Source organism: Amphiura filiformis, chromosome 2 (genome assembly GCF_039555335.1).
Source record: "Amphiura filiformis chromosome 2, Afil_fr2py, whole genome shotgun sequence".
NCBI classification, from domain to species: domain Eukaryota; kingdom Metazoa; phylum Echinodermata; class Ophiuroidea; order Amphilepidida; family Amphiuridae; genus Amphiura; species Amphiura filiformis.
In genome coordinates, this window is record NC_092629.1 from 93,681,249 (window position 1) to 93,698,347 (window position 17,099).

The window sequence follows — 17,099 nt, forward strand, 5'->3', positions numbered from 1 at the left end:
AAGGTTAGGGTACACGAAATGATTACGTGAAGAATCGACTGAACTTGACTGAACCAGAGTCCACTAAAACGCGGACAAGAAACACAACATGTCAATTAATCGAACTGCATGCTGGGGTAGTGTATGCAATATACCACTAATATTCACGCGACCATATGCGTGCACACACAACCATTCAACGCAAGAGCAAAGCAACTGTTACGTTCAGCAAATTACTTCTCGTAATATCCATGAAATATTTAGATACCTTACTCTACATAATCTTAAACTTGTGACACGTGACTGTAGCAACTTTAACATCTTTTCGATTAAATGATTAATGAAATGATTAGACAAAATAATCAAAAAGGCCTACTGCGATTTAGCGCCGACATGCCAAAAACGCCTTCAAAAAAATAATTTAAGAGACTTTATACTAATCACTTTTGAATTATATCAAGTATAAAAAATGGAAAGCGGCACAACCAAAATCAATAGAATCTGAATTTGAAAGAAAATCGCACCCATAATTATTTGGTTTCAATAATTATCACTATTAAACAAAACCGAAATTAATGTCACGAAAGATGTCCCTTTTTAACACAAAATTATGAAAACATTAACACAACTATAAAATGTGCTAAATTATAACGGCAACGTGCTGACTAAAGTCAAAGCATAAAATACGAATTCAACCCATTCATGCGTGGCAATCTGAAATCATGAAAAGAATTTTGGTATACAACTAACTCTGCTTTGACTTTTCCTCGCTCTGTGTAAACATTTTTAACAACGATTCTAAAGCAATTAGAAAACATCAATCATATAAAACCATGCAGATTACACTATCAATAAACAGTTGAGATACATCATGATCCTAAATTAATTATAAATCGGAAATTGCGACTCCTAAACGTCAAAACAACAATGAATGAAAGAAAGTTTACGCAACTTAAACAAACCGCTATAGATAAACAGTTGGTTCCAGCTGAGAACCGGTGGTTTTGTCTGAAGCTGTTTTCCGCATCTTCATTCTTATTTCTCATGAAGATAAAAACATTTTTAAATATAACAAAACACATCTTATCGTCCAAATCAAAACATAATCACACTTTTCTGAAATTGTAACACTCTTTAGATACCTTTTTGAACGGAATTGGAAGGAAGCATTTTCACGCACATGGGCTCTATAGAGCCTATCATGTGACAAAATTCAACATGTTTAACGAATTTGACTTAAAGCATGATGTATCTCAATAACCTAAGTAACACCACAGGTATTTTGGAATGTGGTAAGACACACTTGTATAAAACATTAATACCATAATGTCCATTTAAGTTCCTCAGTACGTTATAAAGTTCAAATATTAAGTATAAATAACGTCCTTTTGAGTTCCTCAGCGCATAAGTTCAAATAAGTATAAATAACGTCCTTTTGAGTTCCTCAGCGCATAATTTCAAATAAGTATAAATAACGTCCTTTTGAGTTCCTCAGCGCATAATGTCAAATAAGTATAAATAACGTCCATTTGAGTTCCTCAGCGCATAATGTCAAGTTCAAATAAGTATAATCCTTTTGAGCTCCTCAGCGCATAATGTCAACTTCAAATAAGTATAAATGTAAAGTCAATTTCCTTGGGGACTTAAAAGCTGGTTTATAGCGTTTCTAGTATCGGCTACACATCTCCGTTGCAATGACATGTCCAAAATATTCCAGATTTAGTTGTACGCATCTTTTTATAAACCGTCATAATATATTCCTCGAATCTCCGCAGGAGTCAAATCAGTTAATAAACAATCCCCAACAATATCAGTGCTTTGCATGCTCATCAAGTTCAAAAGCGAAAAGGCCTACAATCATGGCATCTTTTGTCACAAAAACGGCTCCATATATCCATCCTTTCACAATTTTAAAGTCAAATCCAAGTTCAGCATACGCTTATATGTCTATTTATCCTATGCTTAATAATTTACTTTCATCTGGAAAAGTGTTCTGACGTGGCTATGTTCAAATGTTCTTATAATATTTCTCCCGGGTATTTCTCATAAAATTCGTACTCTGTCTTTATTCACACAAAAAATATAGTGTCCTGCAGATTTGTTACTTAGTACTTCCATGCTTATACGTAGCAATAAATTCGCCTGATAACCCCAGGATTCAGGATATCAATCTCTGCATCCTCCAGAATCTTTATAGGAACACATTCCTTTGTACAATTACTTTGTTGCAATTCTTAACATCGCTCTCAGCAATACTTTAGCAATCAGTATCACTAACTACTAAATAACTTTGACACTGGCTCCGTTTTTCAAATTGAGTATACAACATCAAATGGTCAACAGAAACATTTTCATATCAGATCAGTACCAATGCAACTCCATTGTCGAACTTACAGATCCGTAAACAGCGTCTCCAACTGTTCCATCTTCAGGGATGCACACTCCCCAATGTGAAAGTGGTGAATCTTGCAAATAACAATCTGCAATGTTGTACTATATGACATAAAAATGAGTCTTCCGACAGTGATCAACCTCCGTACGTATAGCGGACGAGAGTCGAGAGGGGACCGGCCAAGTCAACCCTCATATAGCTGCTCCAGACCAGTACCATGCCGGTCAACAGCTTCTGGCAACTGCTCCAACAGTTCCATCATCTATAAATCCACATAGAAACGTCCTCATTTTAATACGCGAGCGTATCTTTCACGTAATAAACTTGAAGTATTCCTCTCAAACTTTGAGAAAACGGCCAGCATTTTGCGATATGCAAAGAGCAACAAAACAATTGTTGTTGATACAAAATCGTTATCCAAGGGGTTTTAATTACATGCTGATTAATTGACTTAACGCGGCTGTGTACTCTAGCCATTGTTTCTTTCTCAAAATTGAGTTTTTATGATATGTTTGTACCTTGTTATGTTTTTTATAAATACAAGGAATGAAAATCCAGATTTGTAAACTCCAACTGCAATATTTTAAGGATTTTATTTCACTATTCCACTCGTGTTTGAAATTGAAAAGGAAAGAAAATCTTTGTTGTACCAGCAAGGTACACGCGCGCAACAACTCATCGCGTTGCGTATCGCGCAATTTGTTAACGCACAAATACGCGACGCTTATCTGTATGCGCGGCGCATCTTATGGAAACACCACGGAAGCACTGATTTCACAAAAACCTAGTGGTCAAATGGCTCCGTTTCAGCTGATAAAATGTGGGTTTTTTCAAGTTCTTTCCCCCGATTTAAATATCAAGTTATGAATGGATTTTGCTCAAACTTCTCAAGGGGCTGTGGATTTACCCGATGTTCATGTAATGTAAGTTTCAAAAACGAAAACTGTCGCATTCTCCTGTGAGATTCGATGAAAGTGCAAAATGTGACCACTTTAAACTTCAACGGCCATTATTTCAATGTTCATTTTCTCGGTAAAATGACGATTTAGGTACACGATAACTCAATAAATACAGCATCTATAGGTAAGCAAATATGATCGTCGTAAAAAGCATGATCGACTCAAGAAACGGTTTTCTCATTTTTTTATATTTTGGTCTATTTCCGATTTTGGGCATCATTTTGTGCAAATAGGCATTTTTGAATTTTAAAAAGTTCATTTTGATGCCTTATATGGTCAATATGTCAAAAAATAAGGCCAATATCAAAAAAATAAAAAAACCGTTTTTGCAATGGAGCCTCAAGATTGAGCTAAAAACAAAATAAAATATTTTGGAAAGAGTGTTTTTTGTTATGATGTACCTAACAAATATTGCCAAAAACTCACTTTTTGTGATTTTCTTCAAAATTGTTGTTTTTACCCCAAATCTGTATTTATATTAAGATTTATTGATGTCTTGCCTTCATAAAATGTATACTTTTATATGTTTTGCGCGAATAATTACAAAGTTATTGCACTTTTACTACATGCATGTCTGAGAGTACACAGCCACCTTAAACATCACTTAACTTTCCGTCGTATTAACGTCGAATTTAACCACGGACCCAATCAATCGTGGTACATTTATAGAGACTGAGTTGTTCACTATCTCATACCGGTAGTTCACTCCCTTTCTTCTTTCCACTACTGCTAGTGCTCTTCCCTTACTGTGTCTAACATTAGCTTCATTTCTCCTGAATATCTTAACTTCATGTCGTGAAAAGTCAACTAGCCTTTGTTTTCCTGGCGCTATACTCCATGCCGTCATGGTGGTCACCCTGCCCACCATGACCAAAAGTACAAAATAAACAGCTATTAACGCTATCATCTTCTTATTGCTCCCTTGATGTCTCTCCTGCTCTCCAATTCATGTTTCTATTCCTTTAAAACATCCATCTCCTCCGTGACTGAAGAATAGCAATCCGCCTGCGCTTGCGACTTCTTCTTTCTACTGCTTCTAGGCATCTTATTCTTGTCCGAGTGGTTGCATAATAATAATTATGAAAACGTGTTGAAGTCCAAAATCCCGTCGCTGCCACCAGTGTTGCGAACCCTTATTTTGGGGTATCACAATTATTAACTAATATAGGCCTACAGAAACACGACAACTAAGAGCAAGACATTGATGATTCACTTAAGGTTTTATTATAACGTATATGATCATGAACATGCTGCGAATACTTCGAATAAACAACTGACTCCGAATAAACAAAAGACTCTGAACTGAATAATTACTCTTACCAAGCAAGTGGCTTATATATGGCTCATTAGCATACGATCAAAACTTTGTAGGGGTCAAACTGCAGATTTCAGGCGGGTCAACCACACATTTTTTTGAGTAACCCTGAGGCGATATCCACACCAATATTTTCTGGGCCCAGATCTGTGGGTTTGTACTCGCCAAACTATTTGTAGGATTGCACGTCCTTGGATCTGAATCTGTGGATGATTTGTTCTCGCCAAACGATTTGTAGGATTGCACGTCCTTGGATCTGAATCTGTGGATGATTTGTTCTCGCCAAACGATTTGTAGGATTGCACGTCCTTGGATCTGAATCTGTGGATGATTTGTTCTCACCAAACTATTTGTCGGAGTGCACGTCCTTGGATCTGAATCTGTGGTTGATTTGTTTACCCTGAATATTAGCTACTCTAATTGTTTTAGTGTCATAAATTAATGATATAAGACAAATCTTATATAGGCCATAACCCGGGGGGGCACTTCAATTTGAAATGGATATAGGTGTAGGGCTGGCGCTTTCGCACTAAGGGGCATTCGGTGAGAGCAACATGTAAAAAATATGGGGTCATTGGGTGAGAGCATGATTTTTGGCATTCGGTGAGAGCAAAATGTAAAAAATATGGGGTCATTGGGTGAGAACATGACCTTTTTTAAATGGAATCTTTGGGTGAGAACCAAAACAGCGCCACAAAAACCTCGAAAATCGAATTTCTAGTTCTAAATGGCTTCAAATTTCTTTATTTTTTCAAAATAAGTAACAAAATCAGTGATAAATGAAAGTTGCTGTTCAAATTGAACTTGTAAGGGTCTTTGGGTGACAGATCAAATGGAAAAATAGGGGTCTTCGGGTGACAGAGCGCGGAGCGAGCATGTGTTCGTAAAAAAATATGGGGTCTTTGGGTGACAGCGATGCTGAAAAAGGGGTCTTAGCAGCCCTACATATGCGTCACCTCCAAAGTTGAGTGCCCCCCGGGGGCCATAATCGTGCATAATTATTATCAAACATGATCTACAGGATCATAACAATATTAAAGGGCATCGTGATCCACAGCCTCATCCCCCCACTTTTCCCAAAAAAAGTTGAGATTTTTATACCACTAGATACCTCTGGCTACATAATGTTTATGTACCAAATATTTCTTGCAGATTAATTCGCTTAGCGAAAATATCGCCAAATTTGGTGGCCTAACAGTGGCCTATGGAGCAGTGTAATACACATATTAATCATGCACAACTCGCAAACGCAAAATCGGAATCAACTGAAATTTTGGGAATAGGGCCTAAGCTTTTTTCGTGGATATCTACTGAAAAATGTCATAAAAAGAGGATGCTAGGATCACGAAATCCTCCTTTAATTAATAATATTTAAAATAAAGAATTAAATGTAAATTGATAAATCAATAGATAAATAAATAAAAGATACATAGATAAATAACACATAAATAAATAATAAGGACTGAATAAAGACTAAATTTACAGTATGTACCGGTACTTGACTTTGGAAATACAACGGGGAGGGGGGGGGTCATTGGATAGCAGGAAATAAGAAAAAAAAGGTCATTGAGTAGGCCTCGTAGGCCTACCTGGTTTGTTTGGGGGTCATTGGATAATAGGTCACTAGGCTACACTCTAAATTACAAGGATTTTAAAATAAAGCCTACAGGATTACAATTAGGGACCAATCAATTTTTGATTTAAAATAAATCTTATAAATTTGAATTTAAAATCTTAAAGACTTGATTTTAGATCTGTAAGATTGAATTTTAAATCTAATACTTGATTGGTCCCTATATCACAATCCTTTATGATTTATTTTAAATCACCTGTTTTACCTGAATTATCATGTCAAATTGGCCTGTACTACCTTACAACACAGATCCTGTACATGAAGAGGACTAGTACTCTGCTGTGACATCGTATATTGCTTTAGACTGACTTGACCAAGTCTCTTTGACATGGTTAAGACAGTAAAATTAATTTTCAGTGACAATTCATGTATAGGCCTATGCCTAAATTACTACTGAGTTGTAAGGGGTGTGACATATTATTATTAAGCTAACATAGGCCTATTATCTTGTATTTAACATACTTTACAGTTAACATTGGCCTACTTTATAAAGTAGTATCAATGAATCATCAAAGATTAAAAATTCAATTCATGTAGGTCTATAGCAAAATTATTAAGTTAAAAATCTTGCAAACAAGATATAAAAGGTATAACTTCTAACTGATGGCACTATTTTTGGTGCTACATGCATGTAATCTAACTATGACAAGTGGTGCCAGGTGCAATGCTAAACCAACATGAGTTAATATCAGCATATTTATATTTATTGCAAGCTGGATTTGACCAGGGATATATGAGACAACACAATGAAGAGAGACATAAAGCAATGATAGGCCTATTGTGTGCTTTTCTGTGACTTATAGACCCCAAGCCTTAAGCCATATACTATTGCTTTAAGAGCCAATCTCCCTTATTATCATGATTATGTACCCATCTGTGATACAAAAAAAAATAGAATTTTCTCTAAAAAATAATTTTGGTACATATTAGCACCAACAACTCACATGTAAAATATGAGCGTGCACAGCGCCCTCGTTCAGCTTAAAAAAATTCTTGAAATTTCAGCCTCTCTGAGCCTTACTTGCAAATGGTAAACTTTGGAGGTGCATAACATCGTGCGCCATCATCATCCCAACCTGCATTTTGCATTTTTTAAAGTACCAAATGGTTACATTACAAAAACCAAGAAAAAAATTGGGATCTTGATGGCGCACAAAAATCAGCAAATCCAATGATTTGATGAAAAGCGCCCTCGTGCAAACTTCAAAGCATCATAACGGGCTGCGCCATCAAGATCCCAAGTCCGAACAAGTTTGAAATTAAAGACCTCCATGGCAAGTTTCATTTTTCAGCAAAAATTTTTTGGGATTTCGTTGGCGCACAGAGTTAAAGGTCAAAATTTCCTATTTTCGCACATTTTTGCACGCCTGTATTATTGCGCGCCAACGTCACCTGACTCTCCGAATAGCACTTCATCAAAGAAGAAGTAGTTCTCTGCAAGAACTGAAAAAATTAGCTTGGGATCTCCTGATCTTCATATTTTTCTGATTTTTTGAAAATGGACTTAGCCTCATTTTGGAGGTCAATTTGACCTCTTTTTCCCACTCGCTGCACAATGTGGGCTTTTTACTGCATCACAAAAAGATGCGCCAACAAGATCCCAATTTTATTAGTCATCGTCTAGCTTCTTTGGCGACCAGTAGATAAAACACAAGCAACAGCTAATTGGGATCATGTGGGCGCACTAATATAAAAGAGGTCAAAGGTCAAGCTTTGTGCCAAAGTGATGCATATTTGCCTATGTGCAGCACGAAAGTGGAACTTTGACCCGTAATAAAAATGTGCGCCAACAAGATCCCATCTTACTTTTTGGATGATTGGATAAAGGGGCTTATGTATAACTGATAACAAGTAAAAAAAAAGTGGGATCATGTGGGTGCACTAATTCAAGGTCAAAGTTCAAGGTCAAAGTTCATACTTTGTGCCGAATTTTTTTTTCAATGGGGATCACCAGACATGTCTCATAGAAACTTGTGTGAGTGCATTTTTCAGATGATGCTGATTCCATCATGGTAGTTGGTGAGAGTAAAAAAAAAATTTGTCAAAATACTTAGTCATATTTTACAAAATTTGAGTGAAAGGTTGCTGAATTCGGCAACTTTAGGCTAAAAATCGTTTAATTTTGTATGAAGTATGAACTTTGACCTCTAATGAATTAGTGGGCCCACATGATCCCACTTTTTTTTTACTTGTTATCAGTTATACATAAGCCCCTTTATCCAATCATCCAAAAAGTAAGATGGGATCTTGTTGGCGCACATTTTTATTGCGGGTCAAAGTTCTACTTTTGTGCTGCACATATTAGGCAATGTAATGCCAATTCGGCACAAAGTATGAACTTTGACCTCTATTGAATTAGTGCGCCCACATGATCCCACTTTTTTTTACTTGTTATCAGTTATACATAAGCCCCTTTATCCAATCATCCAAAAAGTAAGATGGGATCTTGTTGGCGCACATTTTTATTGCGGGTCAAAGTTCCACTTTCAGTCAAGATTAATAGGTAAATTTTCACGAGAAAATTTTCTGGACACGTGACCAATGCCTATCAATGTGAGTGTAACCTCGAGCCTGATCTCTGACCCCCGGCGGTGACCTCGCTATTCAAGTCTTAGTAATTTTGAATTGGAATAGTATTTTTGACCGCAATTTTGATAGAAATTTGTGCATTGCAAATTTATTAAATATTATGTTATCTTAATTTCTTCACAATATCATCAAAACGTAATTTCAAAAATATCTATCTACGGAAAAAATATTTATCTACGGAAACTCTTACCATAATATTATTAACTTGCGACAAGTAACTTATTTTGCACCAAAGGAGGAATTCTTCCTATTCAAATACATTGGAAGAACACCCGCTGTGCTAGGGGTCACAGTCCATAATGCTAATATGTCTGCGCCCATGGGTGTCACATGTCCAGAAAATTTTCCCGTGAAAATTTACCTATTAATTCTGACTGACTTTCGTGCTGCACATAGGCAAATATGCATCACTTTGGCACAAAGCGTTACCTTTGACCTCTTTTATATTAGTGCGCCCACATGATCCCAATTAGCTGTTGCTTGTTTTTTGTCTACTGGTCGCCAAAGAAGCTAGACGATGAAAAATAAAATTGGGATCTTGTTGGCGCAACTTTTTGTGATGCAGTAAAAAGCCCACATTGTGCAGCGAGTGGGAAAAAGAGGTCAAATTGACCTCCAAAATGAGGCTAAGTCCATTTTCAAAAAATCAGAAAAATATGAAGATCAGGAGATCCCAAGCTAATTTTTTCAGTTCTTGCAGAGAATTACCTCTTCTTTGATGAAATCCTATTCGGAGAGTCAGGTGACGTTGGCGCGCAATAATACAGGCGTGCAAAAATGTGCGAAAATAGGAAATTTTGACCTTTGACCTCTGTTAACTCTGTGCGCCAACGAAATCCCAAAAAATTTTTGCTGAAAAATGAAACTTGCCATGGAGGTCTTTAATTTCAAACTTGTTCGGACTTGGGATCTTGATGGCGCAGCCCGTTATGATGCTTTGAAGTTTGCACGAGGGCGCTTTTCATCAAATCATTGGATTTGCTGATTTTGTGCGCCATCAAGATCCCAATTTTTTTCTTGGTTTTTGTAATGTAACCATTTGGTACTTTAAAAAAATGCAAAATGCAGGTTGGGATGATGATGGCGCACGATGTTATGCACCTCCAAAGTTTACCATTTGCAAGTAAGGCTCAGAGAGGCTGAAATTTCAAGAATTTTTACAAGCTGAACGAGGGCGCTGTGCACGCTCATATTTTACATGTGAGTTGTTGGTGCTAATATGTACCAAAATTATTTTTTAGAGAAATTCTATTTTTTTTTGTATCACAACCCCCCTGATTTGGGTACATAATAAGGGAGACTGGCTCTTAAGCAATAAGGAATGTTATCAGCCGCACTATTTATTATTCAAGGTTGTGTCTATTGTCATCGACATTACAACAGACACGCCCACGTTACTACCCGGTACAAACATTTTGTAACAGTGGAAAATCGAGTTTATGACCAAACATTAAAAAATGATACTTTAAGGTATTGTTTTGTTGGTTTCTGTATGGCACATGATACATACACATGTGTTGTGGTCAAAACAATTTTTTTTTAATCTTTCAATATTGATTGATTTTTATTCAGAAACAAAACGGAATTAAGACAATTAACAACAAATCACACATAAAAAAAAAACAATAGAAAAAAAGTAGCAAAAATGGTTAGTGATTGGTTACACAAATTATGCAGTCACTTCTACCCAGTCACAAAGATTATAACATGTACATATGCACAAGGTCACAAAGTAATCTAGAAACATAGTCTACAAACATTTATAAATAAAACAAAAATTGGTCAAAACAATTTTATTGTTGACCCCTGACTCAACTGCCATTCCAGACAACCCCTTAAAAGAAAGAAAGGCCAACATGTAGTGGTGAGCGCCCTTATATACATGTAGACGAGCTGTTTTTACCAATTATATTTTCGCGTTCCGGCGAATGGAATTGGTGATGGGTATTGGATCAAGAGCTGCTAGTTGCTGACACAGCCAGGGATGTGCCAGGTAAATCAGGTAGATATTAATATTATTAATCACTATCAAAGATACCCCAGACTCAGTCCCGGTTGATCTAGAAATCTATCTACCACACTGACACTGCTCATGATCCGGGTCATGATCATTGATCAACAGATGCAGATGTATATACTTCATTAATATATTCTTGTTCATTGCGGTTAAAAGTGGATCACATGACCAAAAATAGTTCTACCGTCAGTACTCCTAGCCGTAAATAGTACTTCTATCCCGGGGGGTCACTCGCATACCAAAGTGGTATGCATGCTCGTCCCAGCATCTCGAAAATGGACCCTAAATCAATGGCGTAATCAGTGTGGACAAATTTCACCCCTTATTGGCGTAAGGCTCTTTCAATCTTACCCTAAAATATGGCGTTATTTGGCGTAAGAAACTAGTGTATCTATATTTTTGCCTACAATCTGGTTAGTTTGCTATGCAAGTTCCATAATGCATAGCTATTTTGCTACTCAAATTTTTACACATAAATGTGTAATTACTGTTTCTTTTAACCGGCCATTATTATTTACGATCATTTCAGAAAAATGTCACAAATTTCAGTCTAAAAGCACCATCGCACAGTCCTGAGACCTGACTTGTTTTAAGACTGCAAGGATAGGCTTGACAAACAAATGGGCATGACAATCTTACTATAGAAAAGGCCTATTGGTTCATTTGGTTGGCAACTCGTAATATTTCTTAAATTCCATAAGGCCTATGTAATTAAATTATTAGTTTCTCATCACCTGCATGCCCAGTGCCCACATCATCTTTTCAATTTGACCAAAAAAAACTTCACAAAAAAGTCAATTATCTGAAAATTGAGATGGAAATAATCAAAAATATTCTCATTTAAATATTTCGGCCTATATGAATACTTATAAGTGGTCTGAATACTAGTGAGTTGTGCTCATTTACATATTAGTATTCTGAATACTAGTGTATGTATTCTTATTTACATATTAGTTTTCAGAATACCAGTGGGTTGTTAAAATACTTGTTGTAGTAGTTAGGATACTAGTGTTAGTGGTTAGAATACAAGTGCTAGTATTACAACACAAGATAATATTTGCTTTTAAGTGGTTCAATATACTGGTATTAATCTTCTAATTTACATATTAGTATTCAGAAAGACCTGCTATGCCCATTGAATTATGTGGTATCGCTAGTATTCAAACCACTAAAAAATAATACATCCTGAATATATTCTATGAATATATTCTGAATACTAAAAAAATACAACAGGAAGACATTCAAGTTTGGTAAGGGAAGAAAACATCACAAATTAACTCACCTTGGCTTGTGATTCATTCATTTAATCTATCTTTATTCTGGTAAGTACTGATCTCCCAAGAGGTCCAGATCAGATAATATCAATATAGAATAAAAATAGATTAAATGAATTGTATTGTTAAACAGCAATAGCATTTTTGAACTCATACATACTCATGGCCATGAAGTTTGAACGAATGTTTAGTGGAAGATTATTCCAGAGTAGGCCTACACCCCCAGTTGAAATAAACTCAAGAAGAAGCTCTAAGATTAATCGTGTAAGTATAATTATGAGAAATGCTGTTTAGAACTTTAGGCAATTTTCTTGATTGGGGTGTTAACAACTAAACAATTAACTTAACTTTTACTTGATGACATTCACGTGTTATAATTTAGAAATGTAATATATATTGTATTATCTTCATAATCATTTCAGATATTTTGATGCAAGTGTTACAAACTACAAACATCTCAATAGGATGAATTACAACTGAATGAGGATAGAGACTGCTACTTCAATACCGGTATAAGTTGCTAGAACCATCCAACTGTTCCACAATGGAGTCTAGCCATGTATAGAAACTTCTAAATCTTCGAACCTTGCACTACTGTGGAATGTATAGGTGCATTAGATACTGCAGATGAGCAAAACGAAAATGAAAGTGAAATTGTTGACACCATTTACTTGCACATTGTGTGGAATCTACTTCTATTCCTTGGACAGATTAAAATCTCATGTTAATAGACATAGGTTGAAATATAAAGTTCGAAAAGTCAAGAGATGTGTATGCTGTGGAAAAACAGGTGGACAGAAGAACTTGAATGTTTGCGAGTATTGCCAATATATATGCAGTGCTGCATCTTCTGCTGATCTCACAAAACACCACAAATGGTTTGCATATGGTTGCCATCGCAAACGACACATCAGAACTCACACCAAAGAGAAACCGTATCAGTGCGAGCATTGTCAGAAATGCTATGCACGAAGTTCTAATCTCAGAGAACACATCAGAACTCACACCAAAGAGAAACCCTATCGGTGTAAATTTTGTCAGAAATGTTTTACAAGAGGTGGTACTCTCAACAGACACATTAAAACTCATACCAAAGAGAAACCCTATCAGTGTGAGCATTGTCAGAAATGCTATGCACGAATTGCTCATCTCAGAGAACACATCGGAACTCACACCAAAGAGAAACCCTACCAATGTGAATACTGTCAGAAATACTATTCGAAAAAACGTGTTCTCAAAGTACATATACGAATTCACACCAAAGAGAAACGCCATCAGTGTGAATTTTGTCAGCAATGTTTTGCACAATTGTATGATCTCAACATGCACATCAGGACACACACAAAGGAGAAACCATATCAGTGTGAGTATTGTAAGAAATGGTTTGCACAACGTAGTAATCTCAAAACTCACACCAAAACTCACACCAAAGAGAAACCATATCAGTGTGAATATTGTCATAAATGTTTTGCAAGAACTGATTCTATCGACAGACACATCAGAACTCACACCAAAGAGAAACCCTATCAGTGGTGTGAGTATTGTCAAAAATCTTATGCACAAAAAGGTTATCTCAAAGAGCACATTAGAACTCACACCAAAGAGAAACCATATCAGTGTGAGCATTGTCACAAATGTTTTGCACGAAGTGGTCATCTGAAAGAACACATAAGAACTCACACCAAAGAGAGATTGTATCAGTGTAAGCATTGTCATAAATGCTTTGTTGAAAGTAGTCAGCTCACACAACACATCAGAACTCACAACAAAGAGAAACCTTATCGCTGTGAGCATTGTCAGAGATGTTTTGCACAACTTGATCATCTTAAGGAACACGTTATAACTCATACCAAAGAGAAACCATATCATTGTGAATATTGTCAAATGTTTTACAAGACGTGATTCTCTCAACCGACACATCAAAATTCACACCAAAGATAAACCTTTTCAGTGTGAGCATTGTCAAAAATCTTTTGCACAAAGTTGTTATCTTAAAGAACATATCAGAACTCACACCAAAGAGAAACCCTTTCAATGTGAGTATTGTCACAAATGCTTTGCGCGAAGTAGTCAACGTCGAGAACACATCAATACTCACCTTAGAGATAAACCATATCAGTGTGAGCTTTGTCATACATGCTTTGCACGAAAAAGTCATCTCAATCAACACATCAGGACTCACACCAAAGAGAAACCGTATCAGTGTGAGCATTGTCAGAAATGCTTTGCACGATCTGATAATCTTAAACACCATATTAGAACTCACACGTCAGACAAACCCATGCTGCAGCCAATACTGCAATATCATATTGAAAGCTTCAAATACTTTAGCTGATGTTATTACAATCATTAATTGTTTGCCAAATCTTAAGATGCTTATTAAAACCTTTGTCAAAATGGCAAAATCAAAACCAGGTGGTGAACGCCACGGATTCTCTAAAGTCAGTACATTTCCGTTGTTAACCGTGTAATTGAATGGGATTATTTCAAAATGTTTAAACGCTTAGAATATCATAAACAAATAGGCCTATGTTTAAGAAATAAAGGGTAAAGCATTATCCTTTATCACGAAAATAATGTGTCCGAGACAGTAAAACGTAAATAATGGGTGAGGCGCAGCCGAACCCATTATTTAAACGTTTTACTGCAAAAAATGAGTAGAAAATCACATCAAATGCTTTTCTTGTATTAGCTTCAAGTGATGCATTATATCGTTATGAACACGGCAGAGTGCCGAATACGCAAAATTGCTGTTCTGAGTAAACGGCGTTTGAAAATCTTGGTACCATTCCATTGGTCCTTCTAAAAATTTAGAACATTTGTGAGCACTCATTTGAAATCTACACGAGTTATTGGCAATACTATCATGTTCTAAAATAATCGCTATATCCCTCAAAACACGTTTCAACAGCTATTCGGCTTTATGCTGTATCCAAAATGTCTACCACTGCGCAGAGAGAGGTCGAATACGCATTCAACTACGTGTAAACCAAAGCACGCATTTTTGATTTGGGGCATTTGTGTAGAAATTACTGGTTGTCCTAATGCTATGTAGACTTAACTTGCTATATAGTCACCCCTGTAATATTTAGCAAAAACTCGAGGATTTTAAAGCAAAAATAACAATATTGGCCTATATTTTGCGTATGATTTTCCGGGATTTTTCCAATTTCACGGGCACGCACTCATATTATTAAACCACAGCAATATCATTTGGAGAATGTTTGTACTTCTTTTGGTATCACTGGATAGAAGATACCTACAGCTATATGTTGGTATCAAATATATTAGTATAGGACATGTAATATAGAAAATTCGGGGCTTCCCGCTATACAATACTATAGATCAACAGGACTAGCGGTCCTTTTTTTTTTACTATGACTAATGGTCCTAAATTTATATTATGACTAGCGAACGTGTTTCTCTATTATGACTGGCGGTCCTTTTGTTATAAACTCAACCAATAAAGTATTGAAACGATTATAAATGGTCAGATATATCGGGAACTGAAATATATAGCAAAAACTTATTTAATGTATATAAAGCGCAGCTTTCTCCTGCGCATTTTGATACCTCTTTTGTTGCTCTACGATATCATTTGGTCGAGTTATGGGCGCTTGAGTGGCTTCAAGTCGGATTTTGAAAGGTGCACTTAGCTCCTATTCAAGCCAAATGCGTTGTACTGTGACAAATAAATGACCATTGCTTTTGCCCGCCAAATTCAAATGAGCATGTGTCGCGTGTTGGATAAATTGTTTGCGATGACCATCAATTGTACTCAATGATCAACAATGGTAGGCAAAAATCAATATGAGGTTGAAGTCAGATTACCTGACAGGGTAGGACAGGGAAGGTTACCAACGATGGCTGAATTGAGTCAATTGCAAAGAGGGATAATTGTTGGTTTGGTTGAGGCAGGCTTTTCGATGCAAGCTACAGCTAAGGAAGTCCACAGTCAGTAAATGGTATAACTGTCACCGAACCAATGGTCATGTTAACGACAAGCAAAGGAGTGGACGCCCGAGAGTGATTTCAGCAGCCCAGGATGCGTCTATCGTTAACCACGCCACGCAAAACAGGACATTGACAGGTGAGACAAGGTTACTTAAAAAAAAAAGATTTTTTCCCAAAATACTGTAGTCAAGCAGCGAAAATTTACAGTAATCTTAAGTACGGCAATGAAGCAGCTAAATGTTAATTTACAATATCTAACAATATGATCATGGCATTAAACTATTTTTATATTAATCTTACTTTTTTTCTTTTCTGATACAGCTCCGCAGACCAAACGCAGAGTCCATAGACGAAGAGGCCAGCAAAGACCGAACGACTGGAGCGATCAAGTCACACGCAACAGGCTACATACAGCGGGTCTATACGCTCAAGAAGAATGGTAAAGAAGAGCCACCTACTTCCACGACACAAGCAAGACCGCCTAGCCTTCGCCAGATCACATCGCAGATGGAATCGTCGAGCTTGGTCTAAGGTCCTCTTCACTGAAGAAAGCAGGGTGTGCCTGCTAATGGTGGATGGTCGCATTAGAGTATGGAGAGAGACAGGGGAGCGGCTACACGAGGAGTGCATTCAAGAGCAAGAACCTTATGGAGGTGGAAGCTTGATGGTGTGGGCTGGGATAAGTGCTAATGGAAAGACAGACTTGACCATTCTCAGAGGTGGCATAACAGCGCAGGTATACATCGATGATGTTCTGCGTCCGATAGTTGTACCGTACGCTACAGCTGTAGGCGATGGATTCCACTTAATACATGACAACGCCAGGCCACATGTTGCAGCCCTAACCAGAGAGTTCTGGAAACAGAGGGGTGGATACTCTCGACTGGCCTGCAAAGAGCCCTGACCTAAACCCACTAGAACTCACGCCTGATACCACCTTAGAAGGCCTTCGGCGTATCCTGCTCAGGAAATGGCGAGACATTGACC

At 36.9% G+C, this 17,099-nt stretch overlaps 1 protein-coding gene across 3 annotated transcripts in view; it reads left to right on the forward strand.

Annotated features, from left to right (window-relative positions):
* LOC140146849 (uncharacterized) overlaps window positions 1-14,119 on the forward strand; it is a 40,826-nt gene extending 26,707 nt beyond the window's left edge. The window contains exons 1-2 of one of the 3 annotated variants that reach the window (XM_072168738.1): window positions 10,744-10,869; window positions 12,581-14,119. In XM_072168738.1, coding sequence (XP_072024839.1) covers window positions 12,786-14,060 — 1,275 coding nt within the window. In that variant the 5' untranslated portion in view covers window positions 10,744-10,869; window positions 12,581-12,785 and the 3' untranslated portion in view covers window positions 14,061-14,119. Of the gene's footprint in view, window positions 1-10,743; window positions 10,870-12,580 lie in introns of those variants that run through there. The other 2 variants (XM_072168737.1, XM_072168739.1) reach the window with 2 other exon arrangements.
* The last annotated feature ends 2,980 nt before the right edge of the window (window positions 14,120-17,099 follow it).